The sequence below is a fragment of the Pseudonaja textilis genome, chromosome 2 (assembly GCF_049901715.1).
Source record: "Pseudonaja textilis isolate UNSWEBS1 chromosome 2, rPseTex1.2, whole genome shotgun sequence".
In the NCBI taxonomy this organism is placed as follows: Eukaryota; Metazoa; Chordata; class Lepidosauria; order Squamata; family Elapidae; genus Pseudonaja; species Pseudonaja textilis.
In genome coordinates, this window is record NC_141991.1 from 161,280,977 (window position 1) to 161,298,445 (window position 17,469).

Below are 17,469 nucleotides of genomic sequence, written 5' to 3' on the forward strand. Positions count from 1 at the left end.
AAAACTGTTTAAATGGCTCCACTTTTAGAAAAACTGAAAATGGAACTTAAAAAGTACAAAGAAGATGCACAAGGGAGAGGTTCTTTTGGCTTCGTATTTCAGTTTTTAGAAATGGAGATTTGGAATGATGAGAAACAACAAGAAATGCCTGCAGAACAAGAAGATTATGACAAAGAAGAAGCCATCTTTAATGAATCTTAGGTGGGGGAAAAAAAGGAAAGTGGGGAAAGAGAATGGAAAGTTTAAGATTGGGAAAAACACCCCCCCTCCCCCCCAAAATAGAGTGAAAAATAAGTATAAAATCAGAAAGCAACAGAAGAGAGAAATGCAGAAGAGAGAATTAGAAGTAGAGAGACAAACGGGTAAAAAGGGGAGGGAGAAGAGAGGGAAGAAAGAAAGGAAAAGAAGTTATAAAGGACAGAAACAAAATATAGAGAAACAGGGCCTATTTAGAGATAATAGGTGAAAATTTAATGGAAAAAGGGATTCTGCAAAGGTACATAAGATAGTATTGTTATATTAGAAACAGAAATAATTTTAGAAAATATGAAACAATGTATGATTAAAATGTTTGATAAAATAGCTATCATAATTCAGTGGAATGCTTGTCAATAAATAAATGTAACAAAATGAATATTTAATGATTTACAAAACATATGTGAAGAGAAATAAGGGAAAAATTAATTATGGAGATTATATGTGTCTTTAAGGAAGTATGATATTTAATTGAAAAGAAGTGTTAAAGATGTTAATATTTTAATGATTATTAATGATAGAACTGAATTGGAATGGAATGAGGGTTTATAATTACATATATTTATAATCCTTTTAATTTTTTTAATTTTTAAAAGAATATAGTATTATAAGAATGTACCAAGCAGAATTCGATTGGAAGTTATGTATTATGTATTATATTGAAAGTCACAACCTTAAGGTATATATTGAAGTTTAAATAAGAGTTGAATGGATGTAATTAAAAGATATAAAGGTGTCATAGTCCAATTTGTAACTACAGGAGAAAATCTGTTTAATGAGAAAAGATAATATGAAATTGAAACAGAACAGACAAAAGTATAAATATAATGATTTGAATTGAGATGAGATAATCAAAATAAAATTGAGAAAATTAAAAGAGGGGAGAAACTATATAGAAAATGTAGAATAGTAAAAGATATGGAATAGAACACAAAAAGGAGCATGAAATTGAGTTTGTGTCTGTATAAAGAAGTTCAACCCGGGACCATGCTATTTTCAAAAAAGATGTTTTACTTGTATTTTGTGTGTGAAAACCCAAATAAAACTTTATATAAAAAAAAAGAATTCAAATTATCTCCATATACGACAGCACTTGTAATAATTATACAGAAATAGAAAACAGAGATCATATGAGATATCTTTTTTTTCTAACAAAAATCTAGTCACCCATGTGGGGCACACACCTGATTAGAAACGAGTGATTAGAAATTTACACATTTGATGGATCATCTTTGGGCAGTTGCAAGTTTGAAGACTAGCATTCAATATTAGTATAGCCATGAGTCAATCTGATTCAAAGCAAAATAATATGTGATGCATGCTTGATGGTTCTATTTAAAATAAGCATCTTTTAAGTCCTGTGTGGCAAACCAGTCTCCTACTTGAAGAGAAAAGATGCTTGAAGTTGACCCCATTTGGAATTTCTGGATGTGTGTGTGGCAAACCTATTTATTTAACTTATCTCTAGATTAACCCGGCCATTTAAGACTGGTCAATAAACAATCAGGTAAAATAAAAGATAGCAATAACAATAACGAATAAGATTATACTATGTATGCATACCCAAAATGGATAAAATTAGACCAAAGACATATTGCAATAGGATAAAATTGCAAGGATGTAGAATGAGAAACAGATTGCTATATTTCTTGGGTACTATAAAGTACTAAGAGAATAGTGAACGTTGACTGAGTTTATTGCCTAGCAACAGTAAATCAGATCCCTTCATTCAGTAGCTTGATTACCTCTTCAGGGGGAGCAGAAGAAAAGTTTGGATGCCAGTCAAAGACGGAAGAATGCCAATTCTTAAAATGAGGACCCACCCCCAATCTGAATCCACTCATTTGAAGTAATAATTTGCCAGTTGTCTTGATGGTAAAATAGTTTCTTCTACAGAGTAGAATTCTGGGTAGAACATACAAAAAGATAGTAAACAAACAGACAAAGCACAGTCTTGGATATGTAGAAGAAAACCATTTAAATGGAGAAAAAGAGTTCACGGAGTTCTGATTCATGGACTGAGTTACAGAATGTGGCTGGGAGCAAAGTATCCTAGCGGCAAAAGAGAACTGATCTTTCTGAGGGACACAACTGATCACTGGCACAGAAGCCAAAGCAAAGACACAGAGAATCATTAAGAGAACCATCTCAGATCCTAGATTTTGTTTCTAGCTCATATACTGCTAAGAGAAATATTTCAGAGAGGAAGTAGCCAAATTAAAAAAACAAAACAGGAATGAGAGCTGAGGTGCTGGTTGTAACTGCACTTAAAAGGACTAAATTTTAGACAAGCCAGAATTAAGTACGTAGGTAGATTTGCTGGCCCTTAAAAACAACAACGTGTAGCTCACTTACTTGAGTGAGCGCTTTGTGGCTTTCTGCAAGACAGAGTAAATACTGCAAATGTGTTTTTCAAAGAAGGGAAACATTGCTGTAAGTAATGCATTTTTAAAACATACTGTTTAGAATTTTATGCTATATAGAAGCACTGATGTAGAGAAGTAAATAATAAAAAAATGCTAATGAAAACATAACCAAAACTGAGCACTTCAGTGTGATCTGATTTTAGAACAGGCTTTCTGCCCGAAGCTCAGCTAATGTTCCAGAATGCTGAACTGTGTAGAAATCACAAGAATACAAAGCTGGATTACAGATTCACTTTGACAAAGAAAAGTGTTACAAAACATCCTGGTCTATTGGCTGGTTGGTTGCCTTTTCGGTTTCACAAAATCGCTTAGGGACAAGGTTTTGAAACATGCATCTGTTTTACCATGCTAGGGAACAGAGCGCAAATATGGTTGGTTTTAAAATTAAGAAAACAAATGCCCGAATTTGCTTATATTGATATTACATTTTAAGTAGTCATTCTAAATCATAAAAATAGCATTCATAAATGGCAGGAGTAGAGATTCTAATAATTGTATAAATAGCTTCCTTATAAGCAGGATTGCACGGTAGTCCTCATGCTTACTGATTGACTGTGTAGAATTACGATGGTGCTGAAAAAGGAGACATATCACAGATCTTCAAAGTTGCAGCCATTGCAATGACTGTTCAGTCAAGTGATAGTGATTTGGGCACTTGGCACACATATAAGATGATTGCAGTGACAATCATGAATGAGTGATTGGCATTTGCAGCCTTTACAACTGGCTTCTGACAAGCAGTCAATGGGGAAGCCCGGAATAAATTATAATCACATGACGTTGCGATTAACAGTTGCAGCCAGAACTGGTGAAGTTGTGCTTAATAACTTAACTACATGACAGAATTGCTGGTCCCAATATCTATGAAGGTTACCTATAGCCTAGCATTGTCATATAGCCCCTGCCCTCCCTCCCCATTTACTATGTTGCTTCACTAGGGCTGGGGGGGTGGGGGCGGGGGGAAGAATGCCCCAAGTCATGTCATGATGGTAATTCGGACTGGAGTTTCCATTACTAAGCAATGCAATTGTAAATTTAGCTCTATGACACATAACCCCCATCACTAGCAATGGTAATCCTGGCACTGTTGCTCTTGTTAACCAAATCTCACTGGTTTTTAGCTGAGGACTTATTCTGATCCAGCCAGGCTTGGTTCCTCCCAGTCCTGGGCATTGATTCTTCAAAGGCAAGGTACTTCCTCCTGTTTAACTTCCCAAACCACCTATCATCCCTGCTCTTGGAGCTACCCCGTACTGTGCCTTGTGGGATAGCAAGTAGCCCCACAACCACACTGGGCTGCTTGTCACATCACAGTTCAGAGGCTATTTGGTGGTTGCAAAATCCCCATAGCCGTAGCAGAGCGAGAAGCCTCAGCTACCCCTGGAAGCCCCAGCTATCCCAGCCCTGTGGCATGGCGTGAAATTTCACCAGGAAGTCCCCCCCACTCCACCCCAGCATAAGGAACCTCTTTTGTGTCCTGACCACAGAGAAAGGAGGAGGACCACAGCAAAAAAAGTGCTTCCCATTTCCAATCCCTGGAGCCAGTCCAGCCAGGTACCATGATCAATGGTAGCAAAAACCAGAGGGATTCAGGATGGACACCAGTGCTGTGTGACCTGCATTAGCACCTAGTTGCCTTCCAGGTGCAAATCCAAGGTGCTGGTTATCAGCTTTACACCTGGTATAGGGCCAGGTTATTTGAGAAACAACCTCTCCCTAAGGGTATCTGCTAGTCTAATAGACTGCATAGTGTGGGAGTGTTCCAGGTCCCCTTCCTTAAATGTCACCTGGTAAGATCTCATTCTAAACCTACAAAGGTTTAGATGAAGCCACGGCCACTGTCCAACTACAATCGCTGACACACTATTTGCATCCTGCTAGATGGCCGCAGGCTAATTTTGGGTTTTTGTGACTCTATACTATTTTACACTTGTGAGGAGAATGTAACCCTTCTCTCTTAAATTTGTTCTACTGGGATTCTCATTCCAGAGGCCAAACCTTCTCATTTCAAGTTCAAAAGGATTGACAGATCTTCTCATACAGAATGCTCCTTCCTTTAGCAATTCCTTACTCACCGAGCAGTTCGAAATCGTTGACAAAGTTTCTCTACCAGGCTCTCTGTTTGCTTATCCTTAGTGATAAAAGAAAAAAGTTGCCTGAGGGGCAGAGTGTGGAAGAAAAAGGAAGGAATACAAAAAAAAAAAAAAAAAAGGTTTTGAGTATTAATATTATTTTACTCTTGGTTTGCAATTACAAGATTATGAGATTTTCTGACATGTCAGCTTTCTGCTCTTCTCAGTATTACTTAAAACAGGAGGCAAGCTAAGGAATTTCTTGATCTCATTTCTTGTTTAGTTAGCTCAAGAAATTCATTGCTAGGTCATCCACAAACAATATCCAAAAGCAATAATGCTTCTGTTATTGTTTCCTTCTCAAGAATTCCAGGCATTCAATATAATCAAAACAAAAATGCTTTTCAAAAGGCAATTGGATTTTGTAAGTTGTCGTGTCTCTCCCCACCCCCGAAAATGTTTTGCTTCTCATCTAAGAAAGTTCATCAGTTCAGTGCACTGGCTTCAGAAGAAGCAGCTTCTTGAATAAGAAGCGAAACATTTTCAAGGAAAGAAATAAGAAAGCGCAATTGCCTTTTGAAAACAACCTTTTGAACAACATGATCTGGATGATTGAGAATCTCCATTGACAATACCAAACAAATTTGTACTCCATAATCTGACATACCGTTTTGTCTCCCATTTTAGATGCCAAGTAATTCTAGGCATTTAGGAAGCTCAGTGCCTTAGATGTGTGGAGGAGGAAAAAATAATCTCAAATAAAAAAAGGCTACCTCATAATGGTATGGAAAGGCTGTTCCTCTATGCCAGAGTCTGCATCTGAAAGGCGGCTGATGATGTCAGGGAGCAGGTTATAAACAGCATTATCCTGCATTGCAAAGAAAGAGTGGAACTTCTTAAACTCTTGAACCCATCCAGCCTTGGAGACAGGGATGGACCTATATGACATAATACTGGATAAAATACAGATGCTAAAATCAAGACAAGCCAGACACATTTATCCTGAAGTTATACCTGGATTCCATTCTAACTTAGGGAAAGAGGCCTTTTTCTACAGAAAAAAACTGGAAAAGGCTATTTTGAGAGAGATCAATCAATGTCAGCCAACAGAGTTTTCATTTGGAACATTTTGTTCTTTTATGATTATGATCATAAGAAGATGCTGTTACCCCCTTAAATAAAATGTGTATTACACTGAAGTTTTCTACTCAGTTAAGAGTGGTTTCCTGGTAGATGTGCATCAAAATACATTGGATGGCAGTTTGGTTCTAATTCATGTTTTTCTGGCACTAAAGGCTTTGGTTATGAGCAAAGGGACTTACAATCTTTTCTAGATCAGCAAGGTGGAGAGGGTCAGGATTTAAGCATTGAATGGTGCTTATATTAAGCAGGTTGCCTACATGCTAGGGCTGAGTAAAGAAAAAAAAACCCTTTCTAATGTTTGAAATTACTCAAGTACCAGCCCTATTTTGCTAGTGGAAGAATGCAGACCAGTCTCTTTCAATCTGAACACATCTCTTCAGAATGGAGATTAGTGTTCCAAGCTATTTTGTAGCTGCTGAAAGGCAAGCAACAGGATGTTGGATTGGAAGGTGTGTCCCGAGTTGAGATCCTAGCTTGCACAGAACAGAATGAGGCTGCCTAAGGTAAAAGTGAACTCAGCTGTGCTTATTGTACATTTTGTGAAAAGAACTTTATACCACAGACATTTGTAGAGTTAAAATTAATGGACTGTATGAAAATGTATGCTTGACTAAATAGGAAGAGGCTGTAGCTTTAATTTGCAAATACAACCAACAAGATGAGAAAAGTTTAAAAGAAAAAATAAAGGGTGTCTTGAAAGGAATTATTTTCATGAAAAATAAGTTTACTCCTTAAAGGGCTTTCAGCAAAGCATAAACAATTAAAAATAAAAGCAATGAAATTAGTTGGGATAAAACTGAAGTGAGGGAATGATGAGAATATTTTAGAGTTCTGTAGGAGAATAATTGTATATTAAAGGGTGGGATTGTAGTGCATGCTACTAATGTTAACAATGTTAAAATGATGAAAAGTAAATAAACTATGAATAATGTTAAGGATGTTAAAAATCACAGGTATAGATACATAACTGGAGAAACATTATAATACATATGTAGTTTGAGGCTCTCTAACTAATTTAATATACGTGTCTGAGGACTAGGAGAATGTCATTGTTTTTAATTGTAATTTTTACTGTTTTTAATTGTAATTTTTACTGTTATTAGAAATATTTATTCTTCATGATTTTACTGGTTTTTTATTGTAAGCAATTCAGAGTTGCCTCAAAGTGAGATGGGTGGAAAACAAATCTAATAAATAAATAAATAAATAATAAAATAAACCATAGCTCTCCCTAGACCTGTGTCTTAACTTTGGCGTCTCCCAGAATTTCCAGTCTTCATATGCTAAAAGAGAACAGAATAATGGGGAATATAGACACGACATGTATATTTGTAACAGGTGCACAAATGTGGCTGTAAAACCACACATTTTTTCCACTTAGTGAAAACTGGGCTTATATTTCTCTAAAATTATTTGCTGAAACAAATAGGACTAATTAAATTAAACCAAGACTGTGATTCAATTTAACATAAAACTTCCACATTTGACATAGTATCCTCTTGTGATTAAATTCCTTTTGTATTTTTGCTTATCTGGTTGACTCGTCTCAAACAGCTACAGCCTGCTCCATAATATTGAGAGCATCTCAAGCTTCTATCTTGGACATTTCAAGGGCAACCGTGCTTCAGTTAGGTAGTCTATAAAGCATTATTTGAAATATAGCAGCATAGAAATAAGAAATGTAGATTTTGTATTTCTGAGAGTTTAGCGTTAGGCCTCTTTCCTTACTTTGTTAGAGAGTTCAGTGAAAAAATTCCGAGCCAGATGAACAATCTCATCTTTGGGGTCAATGAGAAGAGCTGCCATCTCACTCACTTGCCCCTTCACCTTCACCATGTCTTTTAGGATCAGGTGAGTCATCACCATAGCAGCTGTCCGTCTGACATGTGGACAAGGATCCCGCAGCCTAAGAAGCAAAGTCAAGTGACATCATGAGGTACGCCATCATCAGACCTTCTGAAGGCTTCAGTTGCTGGAAATGTCTTTATACCACATCCAGCTGGCTAGCGTATTTCTTCACCCCTTCCAGACCAGAGACCTTGCCACCAAAGAATTACCTGGCATAGAGGTGGGGCGTCCAAGGTTCCACCAAGTTGGGAAAGCGGATGGCCAGGTCTCCAGCTGCAACGATGAGGTTTGCACGTACACTGGAGAGTGTGGCTTTCTCCATCATTGTGAAGAAGAGCCGCAAATGTGAGTCACAAAATTCTGTACTGCGTGGGAATGAAAAGTGGGTAAACTTCAGTTCATCGGTTGGAAGACTTCCCACTGCAGGAAGAAACATAAAGCGGTACATAAAGCAAAAAGGATTTGGAAGAAATATCCCTCATAGACCCTACCTGATCATGCAGAATTTTCCCAGGGCCAATGCGGCAGCTGCTGAGAGTGCTGGATCACTATAGAGTCCTGGATTGTTGCAAATCTTGACTACAAGAGGAACAAAGGCTGAAAGCAGCTGTTTTCCTATAAAGGCAAAAAAAAAACGATCATTCTAGGGAACATTCAACTTGTACAGAGTACAAGTAAAAATCCTCAGGCATGCAAAATATATACATACTTTAGGCAAGCACAAAGAAACAATTGTAATAAGATAATTCATTTAAAGTGGCCCACGATAGGATATGCTTCAGCCACTGACAAACATGCACAGCAGGAGAGAAATATTCAATAACACTCTGCCTCTGAAATTTTTAAATATTATTTCAGTATAATCTAATATTCCATATTCTCCTGAGGCTGGTTACCTCACTGGGTTCAAGGCACAAACTGAAAGCTAGGGATTTGTGCATATGTGGGTGGTTCGATTTCTTATCCAGTAGACCACAAAAAACAATTACAAAATTCATCAATAAGAAGGGGGGGGGAATCTACTCAGTTTCCATATTTACCATCCAAGAGCTCTGTCTCACAAATGGTACGGATGAGTTCCATTTCTGTATCTTCAGCAGAAGCGCCAACCAAGCCTAAGTCCTCCTCCATGGTGGTGTCATTCCCAGTACACTGTGCAGAAGGAAGAAATCACTGAAAGCTAGCACTGTTCTGTCCCTCAATGGAGCAAGGCAGTCTTAAGAGTAAGAAAAGGCTGAAGGCACTTGTGAGGGTTTTTTTTTTTTTCCCAATATATGCCATTGAAAAAAAGAAGCCGAGGTGGTGGCACAGTGGTTAGAATGCAGTACTGCAGGCTACTTCTGCTGACTGCCTGCAATTTGGCAGATCGAATCTCACCAAGCTCAAGGTTGATTCAGCCTTCCATCCTTCTGAGGTCAGTAAAACATGGACCCAGATTGTTGGGGGCAATAGGCTGACTCTGTAAACCGCTTGGAGAGGGCTGTAAAGCACTGAAACGGCATATAAGTCTAAGTGCTACTGCTATACCACTACTCCACAGTTGGGAACTGCTACAGAGGGATATGCTCAGCAAAGGCCCCTGTCCCAAATTATGGAAATCTGTAGCATTTAAGAATCAGATGAGTAACATGATCTGATGGTGAGCCATTGAAATAACCAAGGTCAAGTAGACATGGAAACAAGAAGAATTCCAGCCCTCACCTTGCTATTCTGGACTTTTACAGTGCTGGCAGCCTGTTCCTTTGTGTCTCGTTCTTCCCCAAGGACACGGCGCCTGCGTAGCTCATTGCTTATAGATAACTCCAGGTGTACAAGCTGCTGCAAGGCCACATCCCCCGCAAGGGAGACCAAATGTGTTAACAGAATGATATCAATCATGTTCGAATCACCAGTTGCTTCATCGGAAGAAGATCCAAACTCTGGAGAGCAGACATTTTTTTAATGGTACATTTATCCTCTTTTCTCTTGCTGCCCTCTCTAGCCATGCCCTTTCTAAGTCACCTGCCTCAAGTAATTCCAAGCAGACTTTGTCAAAAGCAGAGAACACACCTGTCTTTAACTCACCTGCCTCAGCTGCTGTACTAAACTCCTGCAACTTTTCCAGGGCTTGTTGGCTACAAGACTGCAAGATCTGAGCACATATTTCCTCAGGTCCTTCTGCCAACAGGTAGATAAGGGCAACTGCTCTCTCAGTAAAGGGAATCCAATGTGCACTTGAATGAGTAAAACCTAGGGGGAAAGGCCTACAATCAGACCAAATAGCATACTTGTAGCTATGCCTACCTTCCTCTCAGTTTCACCAACTCACCCACAGTTATGACCTCATGCAGGCGCTTGAAAAGTAAGTGTGACTGTGGAAGTCGGAAGGGAGTAGTGTTTTTCCCAAGGTCAGACTGTGAGAAAAGAGCAAAACATTAGTCATATCTAGCAGAATGTTTTGGGTTTTCTTTACTGAAACCAAAACTACTTTGTACTTTCTTACTTCATTTTTAATTCCTTTATATTGAAAGATGCTTCATCTCTCTCTCTCTCTCACACACTCAAACACTGAACTTGCTTTAATTCTTTTGTCATAGGAATGTAGTGGCTCATGAGGCTAGGACACTGGGCTGACCATCAACAGGCTCGTGTTCAAGATCCGATTGCTGCCACAGGACAAGGTGAGCTCCTGTCACATGCTCCAGATCCTGCCGACCTAGCAGTTCAAAAGCAGGCGACTGCAAATAGATGGGTATCACTTGGGTGGGCAACTTAAAAGGGACATGAAAGGAATTCCCAAGTAGGTGTCTCCAGGCAACAGTGATGCTTCCTCTGATTCTTTCACCAAGCGCTTCGAAACTTCCAACATGAAAGTATAGTATTGTTCTTTTGTCTGTTTTTAGGGCCATTAAATTTTCTTTATAGTACTATGGGATTCTTTACCCTGAATGTGGAAATTTATTTTAATGTTTTGCAACACATTTAATAGCTCCAAAGAAGGATAAGCATATAGTGAAAACTGGATTCTCACCTTGATATGGTACATTGAAACAGCCAATAAAACTACATAATTAGTTAATGTAATCTTGTATAAAACTGGCCATGTGTTTACAGCATAGGATTACAAACTATAGCCACAGCAGTATTCAAGGCAGATTTCAGTGAATCCTATTAAACAGTTTTCTGCCCTTGGAGTTATTCTCAGGTTGAAAACTGGCAGTTTTTATCAGTCCATGAAATAAATCAATAAAATAAAATATTATTCTCATCATTCTGACCTTCTGGCTTTTGGCAATTTTGGAGATAGCATTGCACACTTCCTGGGCAAGATGATAATCTTCCTGGACTCTCTCATCTAATCCCACAGAGATTAAAAGATCCAGGTTACTTCCCACAATCTCCGGCTTCCCTCTATTGAGGGCAGAAAAATCCCCGATTAGATCCAAACATTATAAAAATCTCCAAGGACCTTAAGAAAGACCAAAGCAAAAACCTATAGTAGTTGTCTTAGAGAAACAATGGACCAATTCTAGTTTCTTATAATGAATTATGCACAATTATAATGAATTATACATCAATTATTTACAGATAATGTAAATAAATGATTTCACTGGGTTGCTGAAGAATACAAGATAAGGTAACTGACATGAAAAATGGTAACATTTATACCAGCACAGTATTTTTATTAGGCCAAGAATATTCTATAAAGTTCTCAAGAAATGTTCAACAAGCTAGATGCTAGACCTTTGTGGCTGGGGGTGAGGCAAGTTATAAGATTAGAAGGTATCAAAACCATTCAGTCCAGGACTAAAAGTTGTCAAATGAAGCACAGATTAAATCACTGAAACTTTAAATCTTGAGAAAGCAGCAATAATAATGTAACAAAACATCTAAAAACAAATTACTTCATCACAGGGCCACAATACAATGCACATGCAACAATTAACATTGAGAATTTACTATCCTTGTTGGGGAATTGTAAAAACCAAAAGGGAGAGGAAAATATTTCTCTTTCAAAAAGAAAAGCAAAAAGAAGGGATAGCCAAGTACCAGTCAACATTTGATTGTTGGGCTAATGTATTTTGGAAAATACTCGTGACTGTTTGATCAATAAACACGGAATGCTCTTGATGAAGGAGTCTTTTTTAAAACAGGTCATACTGTTGAAATAAAATAACTGTGATAGGCACTTAAGCACCACTCCCACATTTTTGGAGGGGAGGGGGCTTTAATTTTGGGCCTGCCCTCCCTCCACCTGCTTTCAGAAAAACTGGCAGGTTGAGCTTCAGAAGGAAGGGGCAGGTTGCCCAGGATCTGAACTCAATAAGTACTTGACAGAAGAATGCTAAGATTCCACTACAAAAGAACAATAATCCCAATTGGGAAAATCTTATTTACTAAGAGACATTTACCTTTTCTCATGTGTTTGTTTTTCAACAAATATCTAATTTCCTTGTGACTTTGTCTTACCCACATATGTATCATCAGATTGTAAACTGCTACTTCATAAATTGAAGGGCTGGGAGAGATCAACTAGATACCAAGAAAACTTTCTTGAAGCCTCCCAGGAAGAAGCAGGGAGCTAGATTATTTAGAATACGTCGCATACAAATACAATTATTATACTGAATCTTCTAAATATATTAGCCATATAGAAACAGCTAACAACTCACTGTGCCATCATTCCTAGAAGCATAATAGCAGCATGGCGTTCCAATTTTGAACACTGCAATTTCTCAGTAAATTGTTCCCAGAGCAGTTGAATCACAATAGGTTTTATTTCATCCTTTTGCACAAACTCTGAGATCTAAGAAACGACAAAGTCAGTCAGGAAATGAAACCAGGCAGTTTTTAAAGCTAGAATAAGAGTCAACCCCCACCCCCAAACTCAAACCCTAAAGCTATCTCTGGCACTTTGCAGGCTCTGCTACTCTTTTTTTTCAAGATAGCAATCAGGTGGCCATAAAAGGTATTGCACCAGAATTAGTAGGGTTGAGCAGAAATTTGACTTTCCCCACTTTTGTAGAGATTTACACAGAGCGTATGGAGAGCTTCATTCATGTAGGATAAATTCACCCATTCAGCAGATGAAGGGACAGGACTATATCGATAAGAACATACCAAGAGTTTACCAGAGAAGCAAATGTTTGCTCCTTTTTAAAAATTTGAATGTAGAAATGAGATTGGGGATGATATCTTTATTCTAACACAAATAAAACTAGAACAGCAGATGCAAATCCCAGATCAAATAAAGATTTCTCTAGTTTATCATCCTGATCCAAATAACCACTAATACGGTCTAATAATATTTTATATTCTAGTCTCATGTCTCCTTAAAACATTCAACTTACCATCATCAATTAAAATAGCAATTTTCTGATTTAATTAATTCTGAAAACATTAGAAAGGCCCTAGTGACATCTGTGTCTGAGTTAAGTACCTCAGGCATTGCAAAAATCCAAAGATTAAAGTGATAAAATAAAAATTTAGATGGTAGTTTGGGAGCAGAGATTATGCTTCTAATATTCTTCAAAGGAAGAGTATCTTCATTCTTCAAATGAAGAATATCCATCAAATGCAACTAGATGGCTTTTTATATAAGAGAATGAACACTCACAATTTCTTCAAGGCACTTAATTGTCCCCAATGATGCATCAACTATTAGAAGAGAGAGAGAGAGGATCAAATTCTGGGCTTGAGTCCTGTGTAGAAAATAAGCAGGAAAAGGTAGAGTTAATTCTATTAATTCTGTCATCATGGCATTATTCTACCCAAAAATTAGCTGGGTGTAGCCAGGTTCATTCCTAGGTGTAAGGCATGCAAGAGACTTCCGATTAGCTATTCTTCATTTGGTCTGCCTGCCTTGGTTTTGTGGGATCATAATCTGTTTCTGTGCAACACATTTCAAATGAGAAAGTCAGCCAAGATAAAGCTTAGATTCGACTATGTTGAATAGTGAGCTTTGTAGTTAAGATTTGGTGCCGGTAGTCCTCGAATTACAAGTTTATTTAGTGACTATTCAAAGTTACAACAGCATAGAAAAAAGTGACTTATGACCGTTTTTTACACTGATGACGATTGCAGTAACCCCATGGTCATGCAATCAAAATTTAACTGACTCATATTTATGATGGTTGCAATGCCCTGCGGTCATGTGACCACCTTTTGCGACCCCCTGACAAGCAAAGTCAACGGGGAAGTCAAATTTACTTAACCACCATGTTACTAACTTAACAACGGCAGTGATTCATTCAACAACCGTGGCAAGAAAAGTCATAAAACGGGGTAAAACTCACTTAACAAATGTCTCAGTCAGCAACAGCAATTTTGGGCTCAATTGTGATCGTAAGTCGAGGACTATCTGTATAAAATTTGTGTCCTGCCTTTCTGCTGCGATTGAGAGGAATGGGTAAAGCCACACCTTTCAGAGCCACCATTTTGATTCAGGTAGAGTCTCCTATAGGCATCCAACACGGCTTCTCTGACTCCAGGTTCCTTAGACCATATCAGGGGGAGCATACGACGGACTCCAAACACAGCCTGAGGTACGCCAAACTGAGAAACTATAACAAAGAACTCAATAGCTTCTTGGGCCACTGAAAAGAGAGAATAGGAAGGAGAAGACTTGATTGTTGCAGCTTCAATTCAGACACCAGGCCACTCTATCAAGGTTTCAGCTGTTTTTCCTTCTTAACCTCATGTTAAATAGTGATGAATCTAAAGTTAGGCTAGCAGTTATTTAATCTACCATGGTTCTCAGATACATGGTTGTGAATTGGGTAACTAAATTCTGGTGAGTAGAATCAAGGAACTATTTTTTCCTGTGTCATGAGCTGTGGATCTAGGGCTCTCTCTAACTCTCCAAAATCGTTTCAGAAATGTTCCAAATAACTAACGCTCCAAGTTTTCGGACCTATCTTATTCCAGACACGAGGACTTAACCCAAACTTTATGGCACATGACCACATGGTAAACATAAACGAAAGAAGAGAAGCATAATTATACCTACCAGATACTGATCTTTCATACATGAGCTTAGAGACCATGCTTAAGGCTTCAGTGATTTTTGCAGAAAAGTTGTAGGCATCCTGTAAGTATTGCACCAGCATCTCTTGTTTTACCAACGCTGCTGGCAGAGGGTCTTCCTCAGTTTGCTTTTCATTCCCTGTACTGTTACCATCATCTGTGGATTCTTGGACACCATCTGTAATTTTGGTATCTGCACAGCAGAAACAAGGATTGAATACATCAAATCCCAAACTCAAGGTATGACTAACAACATAAAGGTTTATATTGCTATGAGTGAACTTTCATTCTCTATTGCAATAAAATGTGATGTTCTTAGTGTTCTCTGAATATGCTTGTTTCCTTGCAGACATTTCATTAGCCAACTAGGTAAGATCATCAAGACACACTGATAACCTGACCTAGTTGGGTAATGAAATATCCGAAAGCAAAGAATCAAGCTAAGAGCACCAAGAACTTCACAGTTCAACCCTCAGCAGTGTATCTTCTCTTTTATTATTAAAAATAGTTTCTCTAAAGGAGCATCTAGTGTGGAACGGAAGGGTTGTGCAAAATTTATCAGTCTAGGAATGTTCTTTTCTTTCAGTATTGGAAATTTCCAAGGTAAATATTTTAAACGAGAAGTGATATGAGGCATTCCAAAAATAATGCCTGGGTCCAATAAAGAGAAAGAGGGACAATTTAGCTCTGCAAACTTCAATGCATCTTTTTTAAAAAATTAGATTTTCCTATCCACTTTGTACATAAAGAGAAGAGGCATCAAACTAACAATCATCACTACCATTATAACTGGAATCTTCTAGAATCAACCAAACAGTAAATTAACTGGAGCAGCATCAGACGATTACCAAGATATAATGTTCTCAATACATTCAAGATAACGTTTTTCTCATCATCCTTTGTTCCTGGGCTGTTGGAAAAGGGTTCCAACTCTTGGAATTGGCGCACACCTTCTCGTGTCAGACAGATGGCATTCCTATATTAGGAAATACAACACAGTAAAGTCAAACTGTATTTAGCTATTTCTTACACATTCATCTTCTAACCTTTGAAAAGCGTAGTGTAAAAGATTAAAGAGGCTTCAATATTTTATAAGGTGTGGGAACAATGGTGTAACTGGATAGAACAGAGATAGATTAAAGATAGGTAGTTATTAAATATAAGTAACAGATAAAATAAGAACGTAATTATGCATAAATTAATACCTGTAAATAATGCACAAATTATTGTTATAAGATAAGCACTACAAATTGCTGTTATTGAGTGATATATTTTTATGTTTTTAATGTAAAAGTTCAATAAAGTTTATTAAAAAAAGAAAAAGAATGTAGTGTAACTCAAAAGTATTCAGTTAATAACTATACAGGTAGCCCTTACTTAATGACTGGTCGCTTAACAACTATTTAAAGTTACAATGCACTCAATAAGCTGTCCTCAAAGGTATGGCCAGCTAAGGCCTCCTTTGGGCACTTATGGCTTGCGTTTATGACCAACTGCAGTATTCCATGGTCATGTGATCATGATTTGCAACTCATTTTTGCTGTTTTCCAGCAGAAAATAGGGAAAAAAAAACCCATTTGATATGCTGGACTTGCTTAATGGCCATGCAGTCCACTTAATGACTACAGCGACTCACTTAATGACTGTCATAAAAACACTAAAAAAAATCAATTCAGGATACTTGGTGACCCATATAATGACCGCAATGACTTACAACTCAAATTCCAGGCTCAGTTGGGGTGGCAAGAAGAGGGCTAGCTGGAACAAGCTCCAAACGCTCCGTGTTACATTCAGAGCAGAAGCGCATCCATCTCCCAGGAGTTTACTCACTTGTAGTTGGATTTCCTCAACAGCTGGACAATATCGTTGATTAGCTGTGCTGGGTCCCTTGTCTCAAGGTCATGTTCCTCTTCTTCCCACTGCTCTGAATCTAGGCAATTCTTCAGAGTTGCCTGGAGCTCTGGTTGCATTGCTTCCCATTCTTCCTCAGGGGAAATCACGGCCTCTGTGAGGTGAATGGAAGAATCAGCTAGTTTCCCATTCCTACTGTGATTGTTAGTACTTACAAATGCATACTGGAGTATCAAGAAGCATGGTATTCAAACTATCCCTATTTAACTGCTTCCAGGCTAAAACATCTGGTTCCTAAAGCTATCTGTTCACTGAGACAAACTGATTACCATGAAATACAGGTGCTAAGTAGTCCTGAGAGAGCAAAGAGGAAGAACATAGGATAGTGAGGCATAAGGACTGGTGGTCCAAGCATGGCTATGAGGCATCCTTTTAGATATAGTAGCTCCTGGAGATAGAACTACAGGAGGTTGAGCTATCATGAGTCCTATTAACAGATTAATAGAGTTCGAAGGGACCTTGTAGGTCTTCTAGTCCGGGGTCGCCAACCTTTTAGACCTCAAGGACCACCAAACTCATAATTTTAAATCCCGCAGACCAGAGACCCTGGGAAAATCCCCCCAAAAGTCTGCAGGAAAATTCCCCACCCTGTTTTCCTACCAATCGATCATTCTTCATTTGGGATCACAGGATATCATCTCCAGCTCCGTTCTCAGGGGGAGAGAGAGACTTTTGGCTTCATGCAAGGAAGGCAGGAGAAGCAGAAGTCTTTCTTTCTCTCCCCCAAACTCCACCAGAAATGAGTCTTTGCTGGCGCAGCCTCTTGGAGCAGAATGCCTTGCAGGGTACCAAAGACTCATTTCTGGCAG

General features: G+C 38.3%; 1 protein-coding gene across 1 annotated transcript in view; it reads right to left on the reverse strand.

The window, feature by feature from the left end:
- The window catches only part of NCAPD2 (non-SMC condensin I complex subunit D2), a 31,369-nt gene that overhangs the window by 5,236 nt on the left and 8,664 nt on the right, over positions 1-17,469 (reverse strand). The window contains exons 12-27 of the mRNA XM_026713382.2: positions 16,580-16,754; positions 15,598-15,725; positions 14,733-14,942; positions 14,145-14,319; positions 13,341-13,425; positions 12,397-12,530; positions 11,002-11,134; positions 10,053-10,137; positions 9,809-9,973; positions 9,446-9,663; positions 8,785-8,896; positions 8,236-8,359; positions 7,954-8,109; positions 7,625-7,802; positions 5,527-5,621; positions 4,757-4,837 (exon numbers count right to left, since the gene is read on the reverse strand). Coding sequence (XP_026569167.1) covers positions 4,757-4,837; positions 5,527-5,621; positions 7,625-7,802; positions 7,954-8,109; positions 8,236-8,359; positions 8,785-8,896; positions 9,446-9,663; positions 9,809-9,973; positions 10,053-10,137; positions 11,002-11,134; positions 12,397-12,530; positions 13,341-13,425; positions 14,145-14,319; positions 14,733-14,942; positions 15,598-15,725; positions 16,580-16,754 — 2,254 coding nt within the window. The remainder of the gene's footprint in view (positions 1-4,756; positions 4,838-5,526; positions 5,622-7,624; positions 7,803-7,953; positions 8,110-8,235; positions 8,360-8,784; positions 8,897-9,445; positions 9,664-9,808; positions 9,974-10,052; positions 10,138-11,001; positions 11,135-12,396; positions 12,531-13,340; positions 13,426-14,144; positions 14,320-14,732; positions 14,943-15,597; positions 15,726-16,579; positions 16,755-17,469) is intronic.